This window comes from Neovison vison, chromosome 3 (assembly GCF_020171115.1).
Source record: "Neovison vison isolate M4711 chromosome 3, ASM_NN_V1, whole genome shotgun sequence".
Lineage (NCBI taxonomy): Eukaryota > Metazoa > Chordata > Mammalia > Carnivora > Mustelidae > Neogale > Neogale vison.
The window spans coordinates 123,784,907-123,801,178 of record NC_058093.1 but is presented as its reverse complement, the minus strand read 5'-3'; the positions used below and the strand labels follow the sequence as shown (position 1 = coordinate 123,801,178).

Here is a 16,272-nt window from a genome sequence, read left to right as displayed (position 1 = left end):
GACCATGGCACAACAATACGACCTGGATGTGCTCAGGGCTGCCGCACCAGACCCCAGTCGGACCCCCAGTAGGATCCGCAGTCGGAACCCCAGCCGGACCCCAGTGGGACCCCCATCAGACCTGTTAAGATGGTAAAGTTGATACTGTGTGCATTTTACCATAGTAATAAGGCGACGCTCCCTCTGCCTTCCTCTTTCATCTCTGATGCAATGAAAACAAAGCAAACAGTCCTTGGCAGGGTGAGCAAGGCCTGCCTGGCCTCCGCCCAGGTCAGCCGGCCAGGGTGTCAGCAGTGCCCAGGGCGCGCAGCCGGCCCCGTGCGGCTGTCAGCCTGCACGAGGGGACCCGCCCTTGCACAGGAGGTGCGTCTTGTCTTCCAGAAGGCCGGGCTGGCCGGGCTGGCCCCGCCGGCCTAGCAGGTGCACAGGCCCCTCCCTGCACAAGGCGGCCCCTCCCTCCGCGGGGAAGCTGACCGTCAGGCCCGGAGGAGCCCGCACCTCCCCGGGCCTCCTCCCGGGAACCGCCCCGGTTTTGTTTGTCTGTCTCCGCACAGGCAGCCGCGCCAGCCCGGGAATTCACTTCTGGGGACCCGAGTGCTGCACTGCCTCCTACATCGGGGCTCCTCCAGGGCCCCCCAACTCCCCCCGCGGCTGAGCATCTCGGCGACCGGCCCCCCCAAGCAGCCCTGCGCCGCGCGAGGGCCTGTCGGGGTGTAGCGCAGCTGACGCCCAGGGGCCGCCGGGTCCGCGGGGAACCACCCGGCCCACTGGGACCCACCGGACACCAGGACCCACTGGACATGGACGCGCGGGGACCCAAAACCCCCGGCGGGGACGCGCTGGGCGAGGCGGTGAGTGGGGTCCCCTCCCTTCCCTCCTCCGCGTCCCTCCGCACCGGCACCGCCTCCGGGACTGAGGGCGGGTCCTGGGTGGGCGTGGCGGGAGGGGACTGGGGCAGGCTCCCCCCGACCCTCCCCTGCAAGCCTCTCGGGCCCGCACCCCTTCCCGCGCCCTATTCGCCGGAGGAGCCCGCGCGGCCACGGCGGCCGGCGCGCGTCGGGCCGCCAGGCTGACAGGCCGGGGCTTGTCTTCGGCTCCTCGTCCGCGTGGTCCTGACCACGCGAGGAAGAACGGAGGCGAGCCCGTCCGCAGGGAAGGCGCCGCAGCGTCTCCACCTGCAGATGCAGAGTCTAGACGGCCCCCGCCCGGGCTTTCTGGTCCGCGCGCGGAGGTCACGCGCGCCCCGCACTGCGCACGCGGGTCTGCCAGCCCCGGAGCCCGCAGGACCAGGGCTTGTCTCAGGAACCGCACCCGCGCCTCTGCCGCCGGTGGACACGGGCCGCAACCCCCGCTCAGGGCGGCCCGAGGGAGGCCGCGGGCAGGTGCTGCGGCCGCTGCTTCCGCGCTCCTCGGGGACTCGCGGGGGTGCCCCGAGTTGTCACATTCTCCCGCGTCCCCTGCTGCCCATCGGTAGTTGTAACGCCTACATTCAGGTGCAGGATCGATTCGAGCTAGTTTTTGCGGGGAGTGGGAGGGGAGGGCAGCCCCGCTTGACCTTGTTACGCGCTGGGCTCTCTCCTCGTCCCAGCACCGTCTGGAAAGGTTTTCCTGACCGTTTGCATGGAAAGTCCTCGGCACCTTGTCAGAAACCTAACTATCTCCCTAAGGATGATCTATTCCATGAGGCGCAAATGTCCTACATCGAGAGTAAATATTTTTTTTTTAAAGGAAGGCGATAGATCTAATTTAATTACAGACATCAAGAGGCATATATATATTACATTCAGCTTTGTGGTTCATTTTTTCAGGCAGAAAATCTATTTCAGGAACTTCAAGAACATTTTCAAGCTCTGACTGCAACATTAAACCTCAGAGATATCCTTTTCTATCTTATAACAAATACTGCGATGCTTTTGAACTCAAATTATCATGGGACATCGTTTCGTCTGCTACTAATGGATGACTGACCTAGCATTGCCTGGGGTTTACATTCGCGTGGCTCTCCCTGGTATCCTGATGTAGCCATTACCACTCACAGGTAATTACTTCCTGCCTGACCAGCAAAACAGGGCATTTTGTGTGGCAATGATAAAATACAAGGCACATCCTGCCCGGATGGGGCTTTTCCACCGAGCCCTAAATAAATCTGAATGACATTTGTACTCCACCAATCAGAAACTTGGAAACGTAAGCGGGAATGTCAGCTTACTGCTTTGTTAAGACATGAATTCAAACAGAATTAGGATAGAAAGTTTGTTTCCACTTCAAGCAAACCTCCATAATGGTAACTTCTGCCCTAAGACCTGGGGAGCTAGAGATCACTTCATAACATTAAGGTCATTCCTTAGAAATTATATGTAAAGTATTTGCATATGGAACCATTTACTTCAACTTCTGATTCTGTAGATGGGTTCTCATAGGGAAAAATTATCCTTAAACATGGTAAAATTAAACTGTAGGAAAGTTGGTTTTAAACAGAATTAGTTTCCATTATATATACAGTAAACTCATTCATTAGAGTTTGGTTGAAACATAATTAAACCGACAAAGACCATTTCATGCGTCTGAATCTGTGTCCACATAAAGGGAGCCAAGCTTTCAGAACCGAGCTCACACTTCCAAGGGTAAAGACACACCACGAAACCCTCTGAGAAAGGGTTAATTTGTGCTGACCCAGAGGTGAGTCCCTCGGTTTAAAAGTTGCATCAGTAGCCCTGGGCGTTTTCTTCAGTCGCCTTGATGAGCAGGTGTGGTTTGAAGCCTCCTTGACCTTGTACTGGAAGAAATGGGAAGTCGCATTGAGGATCTGCAGAAGAATGTCAGTGAGCTCATGGTGCGAGCTGGGATCCAAAATTCCGTTAAGGAACAAGTGGTCTTCAGCAGGGAGGTAACTATGTTGGCCGTTTACATTATCTTTTGATTGCTTTCATCTTGAAAAATACGATCCCATATTCGTTCACTGTGGGGATTACTGCCTTTATCCTACATAGAAAACCTTCAGGAATAATAGAAGACATTTACAAGTGTTCTTTTCTAAACAGACCAACTGGAATGCTCCTCGTCATAATTCCTTAAAAAGTGTATTTTAAAATCACAGGCTCTATTATTGAACAGTTGGCTTTTACTACAGTATTTTTCCTACTACCCCTCAAATTAGTCTTCAATCAAAGCACAAGTTAGGACGGAGTAGAGGCTGGGGCGTAGAACTAGTAGTTTTTGTGGGGACCATGTATTTCTATGACCATTTAAAGAAAATGCATGTGCATTAAGCCCTCAGTTTCATGGTGGTTCCTGAGGGTCCGGCGCCGGCCCCCACAATGCAAACATTTCTTTTCCCGCGAAATGTCGCACTTAATCTTGCAGCTGCAAACCCTACTTGACTTCAGGGTTCAGACCAGATTTACGCCCGTGTGACGTGGGGACAGACACAGCCTTATTTTATGAAGATACGGACCCATATTTTGTTTCCAAAATATTCTGGTTAATTAAGCCAATTTTGATTGAATAGTTAAGGTGCCTTTGTTATCCTCAGTCAGGGGCAAATGATCTGTACTTGACCTGCTGAATCAGGGCCGGTTCACCTCCCAGTGACTTAGAAATACCTGTGTCTCCTCTTGGGGGGGGGGGAAAGGTAGCCCGAGGCCGCGCCCTGCTGCCCAGGGGAGCAAAACATTGCAGGGGCGCAGTGTGTGCAGGTGCCCTCGGGGCACAGCTGGCCCCCAGCCTCCCAGCCAAGCCCTCCTCCCGCGGGGCTGAGTTGGCGGTAAGACAGGGCTGAGGACACTGCCCGCTGCAGGCTGGGGTTGGCAGCCCAGGAACCCGTGTCCTTCCCTTCGTCACCCAGATCCAGCTGCTGTTTTAAATTTAGTCAAAACCACGACTATTAGGCATCAAGTTAAATGATTGAGTAGATGTGGAAGCCTCCCTGTCGGAGGCGCCTGCGGCCCCAGAGGTCAGACGCCCAAGTTTGTTTAAAAGGGGGCCTGCTGCTGAGACAAACAGGAAGACCTAAATAGAGATGTTTGGGTAAATCTGGGTCTGCCGGTTGCACTAGGTCAGGGTTCACAGCGGGCTTGTGCCGCGGACTTGGGGGGGACTCTGCACACCTCTGAAACCCGTGTTGCTGTCCTGGGGAGGGGTGATGGGAGGAGGCAGAGTCGGTGAACCCCAAATGTCGGAGACGTTCTCGGTCTGTCAGTGTCCCCATTGCACGACACCGTGGCCCCCTTCCTGCAGTTAATTCCATGCAGAGACACAGTGTACCTCACAGGGGTTCTGTCCGGGCTGCCCGGGAGGGTCCGTCACGGCGGTGGGACACGGATGAGAAGCAGTGTTTTGTTGTTTCACACTGTTTCCTCACCTTCCGTCTGACTCCATCAGTGGAAAAGGAAAAGCAATTAACATGTATGTTCTTCTATATATTGAATTTTTCTTATCCACAAATCTTTTAATAACTATAGGAAATTAAGGTATTTTTCTTGAAAGCTTTGGCTTCCTGTTTATTTAACTGTACATTGATTGGTATATAAATCAACCATTACCTCTTTCAATTTTTTTCTTACAGAACTGAGGACGGTAGACCAGTCACTCGAAAATGTGATAAAGTCAAAACTGTACTTTTAAAATAATAATTTGCATGAGTTCTGACTTTTACTACTTAATTTAAAAATTCATTCTAATAAAAAGAAAGATTAAAAGAACAATCCAGGAAGAACATAATTCAGGAAATGATTAACAAAGATGGTTGTAAAATTTTTTAAATATATACCTTGTATTTATAAATCATGGGAGAAAAGCATAAGCTACATTAGGTCAATGTTTTTTTCCTGAATTAAGTTCTACATAGATCTTTTTAAAAAGTGTCATAAGCTGTTTTCTGATTGAGATTGCTTTTCAAATAACTGCATTCCAACACAGCTTTTCCACTCCCACGTGTTTGGGAAGACTCATTTTAATCTGTCCAGTCCAAACAGATTCAGTGTTCTCCAGACCCAACCCAACCCAACCCAAGAGAACAGCTTGTCCGGGAGCTCGGTCAGCCTCGCCCACCCCGCTCCTGGAGGGTAGTTACCCAGGAGATGCACACGTACTTCAGGGCACTTTGTAGGTTATAGAGAGACAATCAAGTAATTGTGTGATTTGCCTCTTTAAGCTAAAGTAAAATAGAGCTATGATCATCTAAAAAGGGGCTGGCAGGTGGTAACTATGCAAACAACACCAGCTTCTCAATCATTTTTTGGAAGTAGTTCTTTTTCAGGGTCCCTGGGCGGCTCAGTCGATTAAGCATCTGCCTTCAGCTCAAGTCATGATCCCAGGCTCCCTGCTTGGCATGCAGCCTGCTTCTCCCTCTCCCTCTACTGCTTCCCATTCGTGCTCTGTCAAATAAATTTTAAAAATCTTTTTTTTTTTTTTGCAGATTTTATTTATTTATTTGACAGAAAGAGAGAGAGAGATCGATCACAAGCAGGCAGAGAGGCAGGCAGAGAGAGAGGGGAAGCAGGCTCCCCGCAGAGTGGAGAGCCCGATCCCAGGACCCTGAGACCATGACCTGAGCCGAAGGCAGAGGCTCAACCCACCAAGGCACCCAGGTGCCCCTATAAAAATTCTTAAAAAAAAAAAAAAAAAAAAAGTAAGGGTGCCTGGGTGGCTCAGCGGGTTAAAGTCTGTGCCTTCGGCTCAGGTCAGGGTCTCAGGGTCCTGGGATTGAGCCCCACATCAGGATCCCTGCTCAGCCAGGAGCCTGCTTCCTCCTCTCTCTCTCTGCCTGCCTCTCTGCCTACTTGTGATCTCTGTCTGTCAAATAAATAAACAAAATCTTTAAAAAAAATTAAAAAGGGTTGATAATAGGCTCTCATTGTATAAAATAAACTTATACCTGCAAATGAATAAAACTTATTCTTCATATAAACATCAAAATTACCCAGAATTCTCAATTTAGAATTAACCACTGTAAGCACTTCTCTGTGCATATACTATTTTATATATGCTTGATCATGTTGTTTATAATCTCATATCCTGTTCTTTTCATATCATAAACATTTTGTGAGAATTTCATACACTTTTCATACTTTTTTTTTTAAATGTCTGACTACTATTCTATCGTATGTAATAATCTGAACTTTCCTATAATACCCCTCAGACACCGAGGCTGCTCCCCACTTTCCCGCTGTCACAAATAATGCCGTGGGGAGCGCTGTTACCATGAATTCTGTGCACATTTCCTTAGGGTCAGAAGTACATTTAGTCAAACGCATCTAAGAAAGGGAGTGTCATGTTATACTCCCAAAAGGGGTGCGTGTCTTTCGTTTCATTATTTTATTTTTTTAAAAAGATTTTATTTATTTGAGAGATAGAGAGAGCACAAGCAGGGGGAGCAGCAGGCAGAGAGAGAAACAAGACTCCCCAATCAGCGGGAGAACGACGCAGGGCTCAATCCCGGGACCCCGAGATCATGACCCAAGCTGAAGGCAGACACTTCACTGACTGAGCACCCAGGCGTCCCCATGTCTTTCTTTTTTTAATCCAAAGTTTTAAAATGGCATCATTTAGATTCAGTATTCTTGGTGGTTTAAAATCATAGTAGTTCCATTGGAGTATGTGAGCAATCTTAAAACATCTTGGCTCCTATCATAATCTCAGCAGAAATTAAAGTGGATATTTGAAGTAAACCAAACAGATCTGAGTCCTCATTAATAGCACAGACCACAATTCAAAATCCAGGATTTTTAAGTAAGTAGAAAAGAAAGCTTCTAGGCACCTGGGGGGGGGGCTCATTCGGTTGAGCGTCTGACTCTTGAGTCCAGCTCAGGGTGTGATCTCGAGGACACAGGATCGAGCCCCAAGGAGCCCCAAGATGGGCTCTGCACTCAGAGGGAGGGTCTGCTTGAGACTCTCTCTCCCTCTCTTCCAGCCCCTCCCCCTGCTCACACTCTTTCTCAAACTAAATACAGAAAATCTTTTAAAAAGGGGGTGGGAGAAAGCTTCTATTAGTTAATAACTAAAATAAAAACATTGGGGGCGCCTGGCTGGCTCAGCCGGTAGAGTATGCGAGTCCTGATCTCAGAGTCACGAGTTCAAGCCTCACATGGGGTGTGGAGCCTACTTAAGAAATGAAAAAGAAACATTTATGCTCTCCCAAACACTAACTTCTTTCCAAGGAAAGTTCCAAGCTGATCCCCTTTCATAGTCTGACATTTAATATCTCAATTATCTACTCAAACCACAGACACCCGCCTTTAGAGGTTATTTGGCATTTTATAATATCATTCCTGTTTTAACATCTTCCTAACATTTTTTTTCAATTTTATTTAATTTTTTAGATTTCTAAATTTATTAACATAGAGTACATTATTTGTTTCAGGGTCCAGGTCTGCGAATCATCAGTCTTACACACTCCACAGTGCTCACCCTAGCACATAGCCTCCCCAATGTCCATCACCCAGCCACCCCATCCCTCCCACCTGCCTCCACCCCAGCAACCCTCAGTTTGTTTCCTGAGATTGAGTCTCTTATGGACTGTCTCCCTCTCTGGTTTCGTCTTGTTCCATTTTCCCCTGTGATCCTCTGCCTTGTTGCTTAAATTCCACGTATCAGGGAGATTCTATGACAATTGTCTTTCTCTGATTGACTTATTTCGCTTAGCATAATACCCTGTAGTTCCATCCACTTCGTTGCAAATGGCAAGATTCCATTTCTCTCGATGGCTGCGTAGTATTCCATTGTGTATATATACCACGTCTTCTCTATCCATTCATCTGTTGATGGACAGCTAGGCTCTTTCCATAGTTTGGCTCTTGTGGACATTGCTGCTATGAACATTTGGGTGCACGTGCCCCTTCGGATCACTACATTTGTATCCTTAGGGTAAATACCCAGTAGTGCGATTGCTAGGTCATGGGGTAGCTCTATTTTCAACATTTTTTTAAAGATTTATTTATTTGAGAGAGAGAGAGAGAGAGATCACAAGGAGGCAGAGAGGCAGACAGAGAGAGAGGGGGAAGCAGGCTCCCCGCTGAGCAGAGAGCCCTACTCGGGGCTTGATCCCAGGACCCTGAGATCATGATCCAAGCGCAAGGCAGAGGCTTAACCCACTGAGCCACCCAGGCACCCCTATTTTCAACTTTTTGAGGAACCTCCATGCTGTTTTCCAGAGTGGCTGCACCAGCCTGCATTCCCATCAACAGTGTAGGAGGGTTCCCCTTTCTCCGCATCCTCGCCAGCATCTGTCATTTCCTGACTTGTTAATTGCAGCCATTCTGACTGGTGTGAGGTGATATCTCATTGTGGTTTTGATTTGTATTTCCCTGATGCCGAGTGATGTGGAGCACTTTTTCATGTGTCTGTCGGCCGTCTGGATGTCTTCTTTGTAGAAATGTCTGTTCATGTCCTCTGCCCATTTCTTGATTGGATTCTTTGTTCTTTGGATGTTGAGTAAAAGGTTCTTTATAGATTTTGGATACTAGCCCTTTATCTAGATATGTCATTTGCAAATATCTTCTTCCATTCTGTCAGTTGTCTTTTGGTTTTGTTGACAGTTTCCTTTGCTGTGCATAAGGTTCTGATCTTGATGAAGTCCTAATAGTTCATTTTTGCCCTTGCTTCCCTTGCTTTGGCAATGTTTCTAGGAAGAAGTTGCTGAGACTGAGGTTGAAGAGGTTTCCGCCTGTGTTCTGCTCAAGGATTTTGATGGATTCCTTTCTCACATTTAGGTCTTGCATCCAATTTGAGTCTATTTTTGTGTGTGGTATCAGGAAATGGTCCAGTTTCATTCTTGTGCATGTGGTTGTCCAATTTTCCCAACACCATTTGTTGAAGAGACTGTCTTTTTTCCATTGGACATTCTTCCCTGCTTTGTTGAAGATTAGTTGAGGGTCCATTTCTGGGCTCTCTAGTCTGTTCCATTGATCTGTGTCTGTTTTTGTGCCAGTACCATACTGTCTTTAGATGATTACAGTTTTGTAATAGAGCTTGAAGTCCAGAATTGTGATGCTCCCAGCTTTGCTTTTCTTTATCAACATGCGTCTGGCTATTCGGAGTCGTTTTTGGTTCCCTACATATTTTAGGATTATTTGTTCCATTTCTGTGGGAAAAAATTGATGGTATTTTGATAGGGATTGCATTAAATGTATACATTGCTCTACGTACATTAGATATTTTAACAACATTTATTCTTCCAATTCATGAGCATGGAATGGTTTTTCATTTCTTTGTGTCTTCCTCAATTTCTTTCATGAATACTCTATAGTTTTCTGAGTACAGATTCTTTGCCTCTTTGGTTAGGTTTATTCCTAGTTATCTTACAGTTTTGGGTGCCGATCGACTCCTTAATTACTCTTTCTTCTGTCTTGTTGTTGGTGTAAAGAAATGCAACTGATTTCCTGCATTGATTTTAAATCCTGCCACTTTACTGAATTCCTGTATGAGTTCTAGCAGATTTGGAGTGGAGTCTTTTGGGTTTTCCACAGTATCGTATCATCTGCAAAGAGTGAGAGTTTGACTTCTTCTTTGCCCATGTGGATGCCTTCATTTCTTTTTGTTGTCTGACTGCAGAAGCTAGGACTTCTAGTACTATGTTGAATAGCAGTGGTGATAATGGACATCCCTGCCATGCTCCTGACCTTAGGGAAAAAGTTCTCAGTTTTTTCCCCATTGAGAGTGATATTCACAGTGGGTTTTTCATAGATGGCTTCGATGATATTGAGGTATGTTTCCTCTTTCCCTGCACTGCTAAGAGTTTTAAGAAATGATACTGTAGGGGCGCCTGGGTGGCTCAGTGGGTTAAGCCTCTGCCTTCAGCTCAGGTCATGATCCCAGGGTCCTGGGATCGAGCCCCGCATGGGCTCTCTGCTCAGCGGGGAGCCTGCTTCCTCCTCTCTCTCTGCCTGCCTCTCTTCCTACTTGTGATCTCTGTCAAATAAGTAAATAAAATATTAAAAAAAAAAGAAATGATACTGTAATTTGTCAGATGCTTTTTCTGCATCTCTTGAAAGGATTCTATCGTTCTTGTTCTTTCTTTTATTGATGTGTTGTATCACATTGATTGATTTGCAGATGTTCAACCAACCTTGCAGTCCTGGAATAAATCCCACTTGGTCGTGGTGAATAATCCTTTTAATGTACTGTTGGATCCTATTGGCTAGTATTTTGGTGAGAATTTTTGCATCCATGTACATCAGGGATATTGGTCTGTAACTTTCTTTTTTGATGGGGTCTTTGTCTGGTTTGGGGATCAAGGTAATGCTGGCCTCATAAAATGAGTCTGGAAACTTTCCCTCCATTTCTATTTTTTGAAACAGTTTCAGAAGAATAGGTATTAATTCTTCTTTAAATGTTTGGTAGAATTCCCCCGGGAAGCCATCTGGCCCTGGGCTCTTGTTTCTTGGAAGATTTTTGATGACTGCTTCAATTTTCTTGTTGGTTATGGCTCCATTCAGGTTTTCCAGTTCTTCCTTCCTGGTTCATTCAGTTTTGGTAGTTTGCAGGTTTCTAGGAATGCATCCATTTCTTCCAGATTACTTAATTTGTTGGCATATAGTTGCTCATAAAATGGTCTTGTAATTGTTTGTATTTCTTTGGTGTTGGTTGTGATCTCTTTCATTCATGATTTTATTAATTTAAGTCCTTTCTCTTTTCTTTTTGATAAGTCTGGCCAGGGGTTTATCAATCTTAATAATTCTTTTCAAAGAACTAGCTCCTAGTTTCATTGATCTGTTGATCAACTGATCTATTGATCTGATTTCGTTGATACTGTTATTTTGGTTTCTACTTCATTGATTTCTGCTCTGATCTTTATTTCTCTTCTCCTGCTGGGTTTGGCTTTCTTTGCTGTTCTTTCTCCAGCTCCTTTAGGTCTAGGGTTAGGTTGTGTATTTGAGACCTTTCCTGTTTCTTGAGAAAGGCTTGTATCACTATATACTTTCCTCTCAGGACTGCCTTTGCTGCATCCCACAGATTTTGAACCATTGTGTTTTCGTTATCATTTGTTTCCATGATTTTCTTCAATTATTCTTTAATTTCCTGGTTGACCCATTCACTCATTATTTTTTTAAAATAAGATTTTATTTATTTATTTGACAGAGAGACACAGCAAGAGAGGGAACAGAAGCAGGGGGAGTGAGAGAGGGAGAAGCAGGCTTCCCGCCAAGCAGGGAGCCCAATGCAGGCTCAATCTCACGACCCTGGAGTCATGACCAGAGCCAAAGGCAGAAGCTTAACAACTGAGCCACCCAGGTGTCCCCCAGCTTTCTTTTGATATCCATTAGCATGATAAATTGCTTTCTATTCCCCTCATTTTCAATCTGGAGGTGTCTTTCTGTCTAAAACAAGTCTCTTGCAGACAGCAAATTGAGGGGTCTTTTTAATTTTTTTAAAGATTTATTTATTTGACAGACAGCAAATTGAGGGGTCTTTTTAATTTTTTAAAAGATTTATTTATTTGACAGAGAGAGAGAGAGAGAGAGATCACAAGTAGGCAGAGAGAGAGGAGGAGAGAGAGGGGAAGCAGCCTCGCTGATGAGCAGAGAGCCTGATGCAGGACTCAATCCCAGGACCCTGAGATCATGATCTGAGCCGAGGGCAGAGGCTTAACCCACTGAGCCACCCAGGTGCCCCACGATGGGTCTTGGTTTTTATCCAATCAGATACCCTGTGTCTTTTGATTGGGGTGTTTAGGCCATTTATGCTCAGGGTAACTATTGAAAGATATGAATTTAGTGACACTGTATTGCCTGTTACTGTGTATTCTGTTTCTTTCTGGTCTATGTTACTTTTAGGCTCTCTCTTTGCTTAGAGGACCCCTTTCAGTAGTTCTTGTGGGGCTGGTTTGGTGATCGCAAATTCTTTTAGTTTATGTTTGTCCTGGAAGTTTTTCTCTCTCCTTCTACTTTCAATGATAGTCTAGCTGGATATAATATTCTTGGCTGCATATTTTTCTCATCTAGTGCCCTAACATATTCCTAAAGGATCGGTATTTTCCAGTTCCATGTTACATATATTTAAATGAAATCAAAATGCTTCCATAAGGAAAAGGGGGAAAGTCGTAGATGGAATTACATGTGCTTAAACACACTTATTCAAACATAAACTGGACAAACATGATTTTTAGCACCAAGCAATTTACTCACAGAATACTTAAGTAAATGTTGTGAATTCAGTATCAAATGCTATATTCATAAACTTGTAACTTAAAACTCATTTACCTCAAAATTAGGGAACTTATGAAAACCTCAAGTTTAATAATAAAGGCCTAAATCTGTCAGTCAGCAGCTCTAGAAGCAGTTGTGTGAAGTTTTAAATTCTCACATTTAACTTCTGTTCTTTACAGTCTCTTGCCTGATCTATCACCACAGACTTTTAACTCTCTTCCCAATCCCCTTTTAGCTCTTCCAAGGGGACAGAAAGACCTCAGAACTAAAATCTGATGTTGGGGCGCCTGGGGGGCTCAGTGGATTAAGCCTCTGCCTTCGGCTCAGGTCATGATCTCAGGGTCCTGGGATCGAGCCCCCACATCGGGCTCTCTGCTCAGCAGGGAGCCTGCTTCCCCCTCTCTCTCTGCCTGCCTCTCTCTCTGCCTACTTGTGATCTATCAAATAAATAAATAAAAATCTATAAAAAGCTGATGTTACACCTGGTTCCCAAGGCAAAGCATCCTTTGCCCACTCCACCTAAGCCACCACAGTTCTCAGATGAGCCCGCCTCCTTCCCACCATGGGCCTTTGTTCCTGCAGGTCCCCTTCTAGAATGCAATTACCCCTACACCCACTTAGTTGCTTTTTAATATCTGATATCAGCTTGAAAATAATCTCCTCAGAGATTCTCCCGCTGAATCCCCATCTGGGTCAGATCTACTTGGTATATGATCTCCTGGCACTCTGCTGTTGACTATCACAGTCGTAATTTCACTTTTTACATGATCATTTGGTTATCTTCACAAGGCAGCAAGCAACCAGACTGATTTTGCTCAGTCCTGGGGCCCAGGAGCTACTCATAATTTTAAAAAAATAAATTAATAGTTGAATTGCTAGAGTTTCAAAATAATTTTGCAATCCTTTATATGGTGCTTTTTGTCCATGGAGATGTGTGAGAGCTTAACTACTCTACTAAACAAGAAAATCAAAGCCCAGTTGGAGGATGGGGTTACAACAGTGGTTGGGGAGGCTAGTGGGATGTCACCCCAACACAGTGTGCAAGACAGTACAAGTCTCATTAAGACGCCATTAGTGTTCCACTTGTCTAGCTTTTGATGACAAATGTAAAAATGCCACAAAAGAATACTAAAACCAGATGTATTTTAAAAGCCTTTAGTAAAGATGATGTAGAAAAACTATTCAAAATGGCAACCATATAAGTGAGTTCTCCCAAAGTTCCCCATTCTGATTTTCAAGATATCAGACTTTCCCAACTAGCACCTCAACTTTCAGATCAGAAATGTGGTGAGGCCATGGACACATCCTATATTTTTTTCCCTCTTTTTAATTTATTTGACACAGAGAGAGAGAGAGAGAGAGAGAGAACAAGTGGGGGCAGCTGCAGGCAGAGGGAGCAGACTCCCCGCTGAGCAGGGAGCCCAACGTGGGGCTCCATCCCTGGACCCTAGGATCATGACCTGAGCTGAAGGCAGATGCTTCGCCCACTGAGCCCCCAAGGTGCCTCAATATCCTACATTTTAACTGAGCCACCCGAGGAACCAAAATCCAGTTTTTGTTAAAATCCAGGCACAGTTTTTAGGGTTGTTGTAGTTTTGATTCCATCAGTGACCCCAACGCCTTGCTTCTCTGCTCACAACAGCAGGGAAGAGGCAGTCTACCCCAGGGACCCACACAGCAATCTACTGCAAACACACGCGGTTTCTGGTTATTTCAATGTTGCAAAGCTGTTTCACATGTCTGCAAGCTGTAAGTAGACGCGTCATGCCGTGGTGCTCTGCACACCTAGTGGCTGTTTCAGGACGGCTGTCTACGTTGGTGTGTGTAGCTCTGCTTCAGTCACTGACAGCTGTGTGGTAACCCTTTGGGTTCTGTTTTCCATTTGACTGTTTCCAGTAATGCTGCAATAAAGTCTTTCCTATCTCCTATGTGTCCGTTTTCTCGGGGTACTTGATTACTTGCTGTCCCCCCTGAATATATGCTGTACCTTCTAGGCTTGTTGCCTCTGTGTAAGCTGCCAAGACTAGCTCTTGGACTTTGCACAAGCTGCCCCGGGGAGGATGAGATACAGAAACCATTCAGTGCTCAGGGAACCGGGGATACTGGTGCACCTTCTGCACTGGTTAATTTGCACTTGAACAAAGCAATGTGTGCAGCAATGAGGCGGCCCGGCAGCCGCACAGATCCAGCCTTGAAGCCACATTCTCTGGATGAGATGGGACTCTGCACAGCCTAACCTTTACTTTCCTTCTCTGCACGCTAGCTACTGGCAGGGGGTTGGAAGGATTTGAGAAAATGGCTTGTAAATCACTTAATTCAGGCTGAGGTAGACAGTAGGTACAAAATAAGACATGAACTTATAAACACATTTTTTTTTAAAAGATTTTATTTATTTATTTATTTGACAGAGAGAAATCACAAGTAGACAGAGAGGCAGGCAGAGAGAGAGAGAGGGAAGCAGGCTCTCCGCCAAGCAGAGAGCCTGATGCGGGACTCGATCCCAGGACCCTGAGATCATGACCTGAGCCGAAGGCAGCGGCTTAACCCACTGAGCCACCCAGGCGCCCTAAACACATTTATAGCACTACTACAGGGTAAGTTTACAAATGTGGGATGTAATTTTCTTTGCTTATTTTTCGGCAGCTAATAAAGCTTTATCAATAAGATGTAATTCACATGCCACACAATTAACCAACTAACACAATCCGGTGGTTTTGTAGATGTACAGATGTGTGCCACCATCACCATAGCCGGTCGCAGAATGTTTTCATTGTCTTAGGAAGAAACTCCACACCCATCAGCGATCACCTCCCTCTGGCCCCCTCCCCCTAACCACTCATTTACTTTGTCTCTATGAATTGCTTATTCCGGGCATTTCATAAAAATGGGAATCATACGATATGTGGTGCTTAGTCTCTCACTTACCCTCATGTTTTCAAGGTTCAACATACGGTACATCAGTACTTCATGTCTTAGCCCCAAATAACATCCCATGGTACAGACGGACCACATTGCTTACCCATTCTGGAGCTGACGGACATGCAAGTTATCTCGTTTTCCCAAGGGTCGCCCGTACTCCTCTCCCTGAGCAGCGTCTGAGTGATCCAGTTTCTCCGCGTCCTTGACTCTTGCAATAATCAGACTCTTTAGGGGCGCCTGGGTGGCTCAGTGGGTTGAGCCTCTGCCTTCAGCTCAGGTCATGATCTCAGGGTCCTGGGATCGAGCCCCGCATCGGGCTCTCTGCTCAGTGGGGAGCCTGCTTCCCCCTCTCTGTCTGCCGCTCTGCCTACTTGTGATCTCTCTCTCTGTCAAATAAATAAGTAAAATCTTAAAAAACAAAATCAGACCCTTTGGATCTGGTCGCAGCACCCTGATGCGTGGGCAGTGGCATCTGCAGGTTTTCCTCGATGACAAAACCCAGAGCTTGTCAGGGGATCCTCGGCTGTTCTCGTGGAGAAACATCAGAAGCGGAACACTGAACGTCTGTTACGTGCCCGGGCCTGGGGTCACGATGAGTTTTCCCCTCGCCCCCCACCTGTCAGGGCCCTGTACGCCCTGTTTCACAGGTTGGAGCAATGCGGTGAGCCTGCTTTGGAGTTTTAGATCGACTTCAAGCACGCCTCGTGTGCATTTGCTGGTCTGCCCTCGCGTCTCAAGCACGGTCAACCCGGCCGTGGCTTTCGCACACGGAGGCCCACCAGGCTCTATTCTGAGACACCCGCAGGACAGCAGACACCGCCACCTCCTCACCTGAGAGAAAACGGGAGTTGTCACAGGAGAGCCGGTATGGACGAGATGTGCCGGGGAAGTTCCCGACCGCCCACCCCCCGCCGAGCTGTGGGGCAGGAGAGGCGCAAGCCTGGGAGGAGGCCACCAGCTGCGCGCGCGGTTTCCACGGAAGATGCAGCCTGCTTGAGTACGTGGGATACCATCTTCGGAGGAAGGAGCAACAACTTACTCTTTGTATTTAAAAGGAGGACTCCTAGGGACGCCTGGGTGGCTCAGTTGGTTGGACGACTGCCTTCGGCTCAGGTCATGATCCCGGAGTCCCAGGATCGAGCCCCGCATCGGGCTCCCAGCTCCACGGGGAGTCTGCTTCTCCCTCTGACCTTCTCCTTGCTCACGCTCT

At 46.6% G+C, this 16,272-nt stretch overlaps 1 protein-coding gene across 3 annotated transcripts in view; it reads left to right on the top strand.

Moving 5' to 3' along the window:
• The first annotated feature begins 757 nt into the window (after positions 1-757).
• HSBP1L1 (heat shock factor binding protein 1 like 1) overlaps positions 758-16,272 on the top strand; it is an 18,079-nt gene continuing 2,564 nt past the window's right edge. The window contains exons 1-4 of one of the 3 annotated variants that reach the window (XM_044242768.1): positions 758-851; positions 1,809-1,875; positions 2,778-2,887; positions 15,084-15,165. In XM_044242768.1, the coding sequence (XP_044098703.1) occupies positions 801-851; positions 1,809-1,875; positions 2,778-2,887; positions 15,084-15,119 (264 nt within the window). In that variant the 5' untranslated portion in view covers positions 758-800 and the 3' untranslated portion in view covers positions 15,120-15,165. Of the gene's footprint in view, positions 852-1,808; positions 1,876-2,777; positions 2,888-4,564; positions 5,322-15,083; positions 15,166-16,272 lie in introns of those variants that run through there. The other 2 variants (XM_044242769.1, XM_044242770.1) reach the window with 2 other exon arrangements.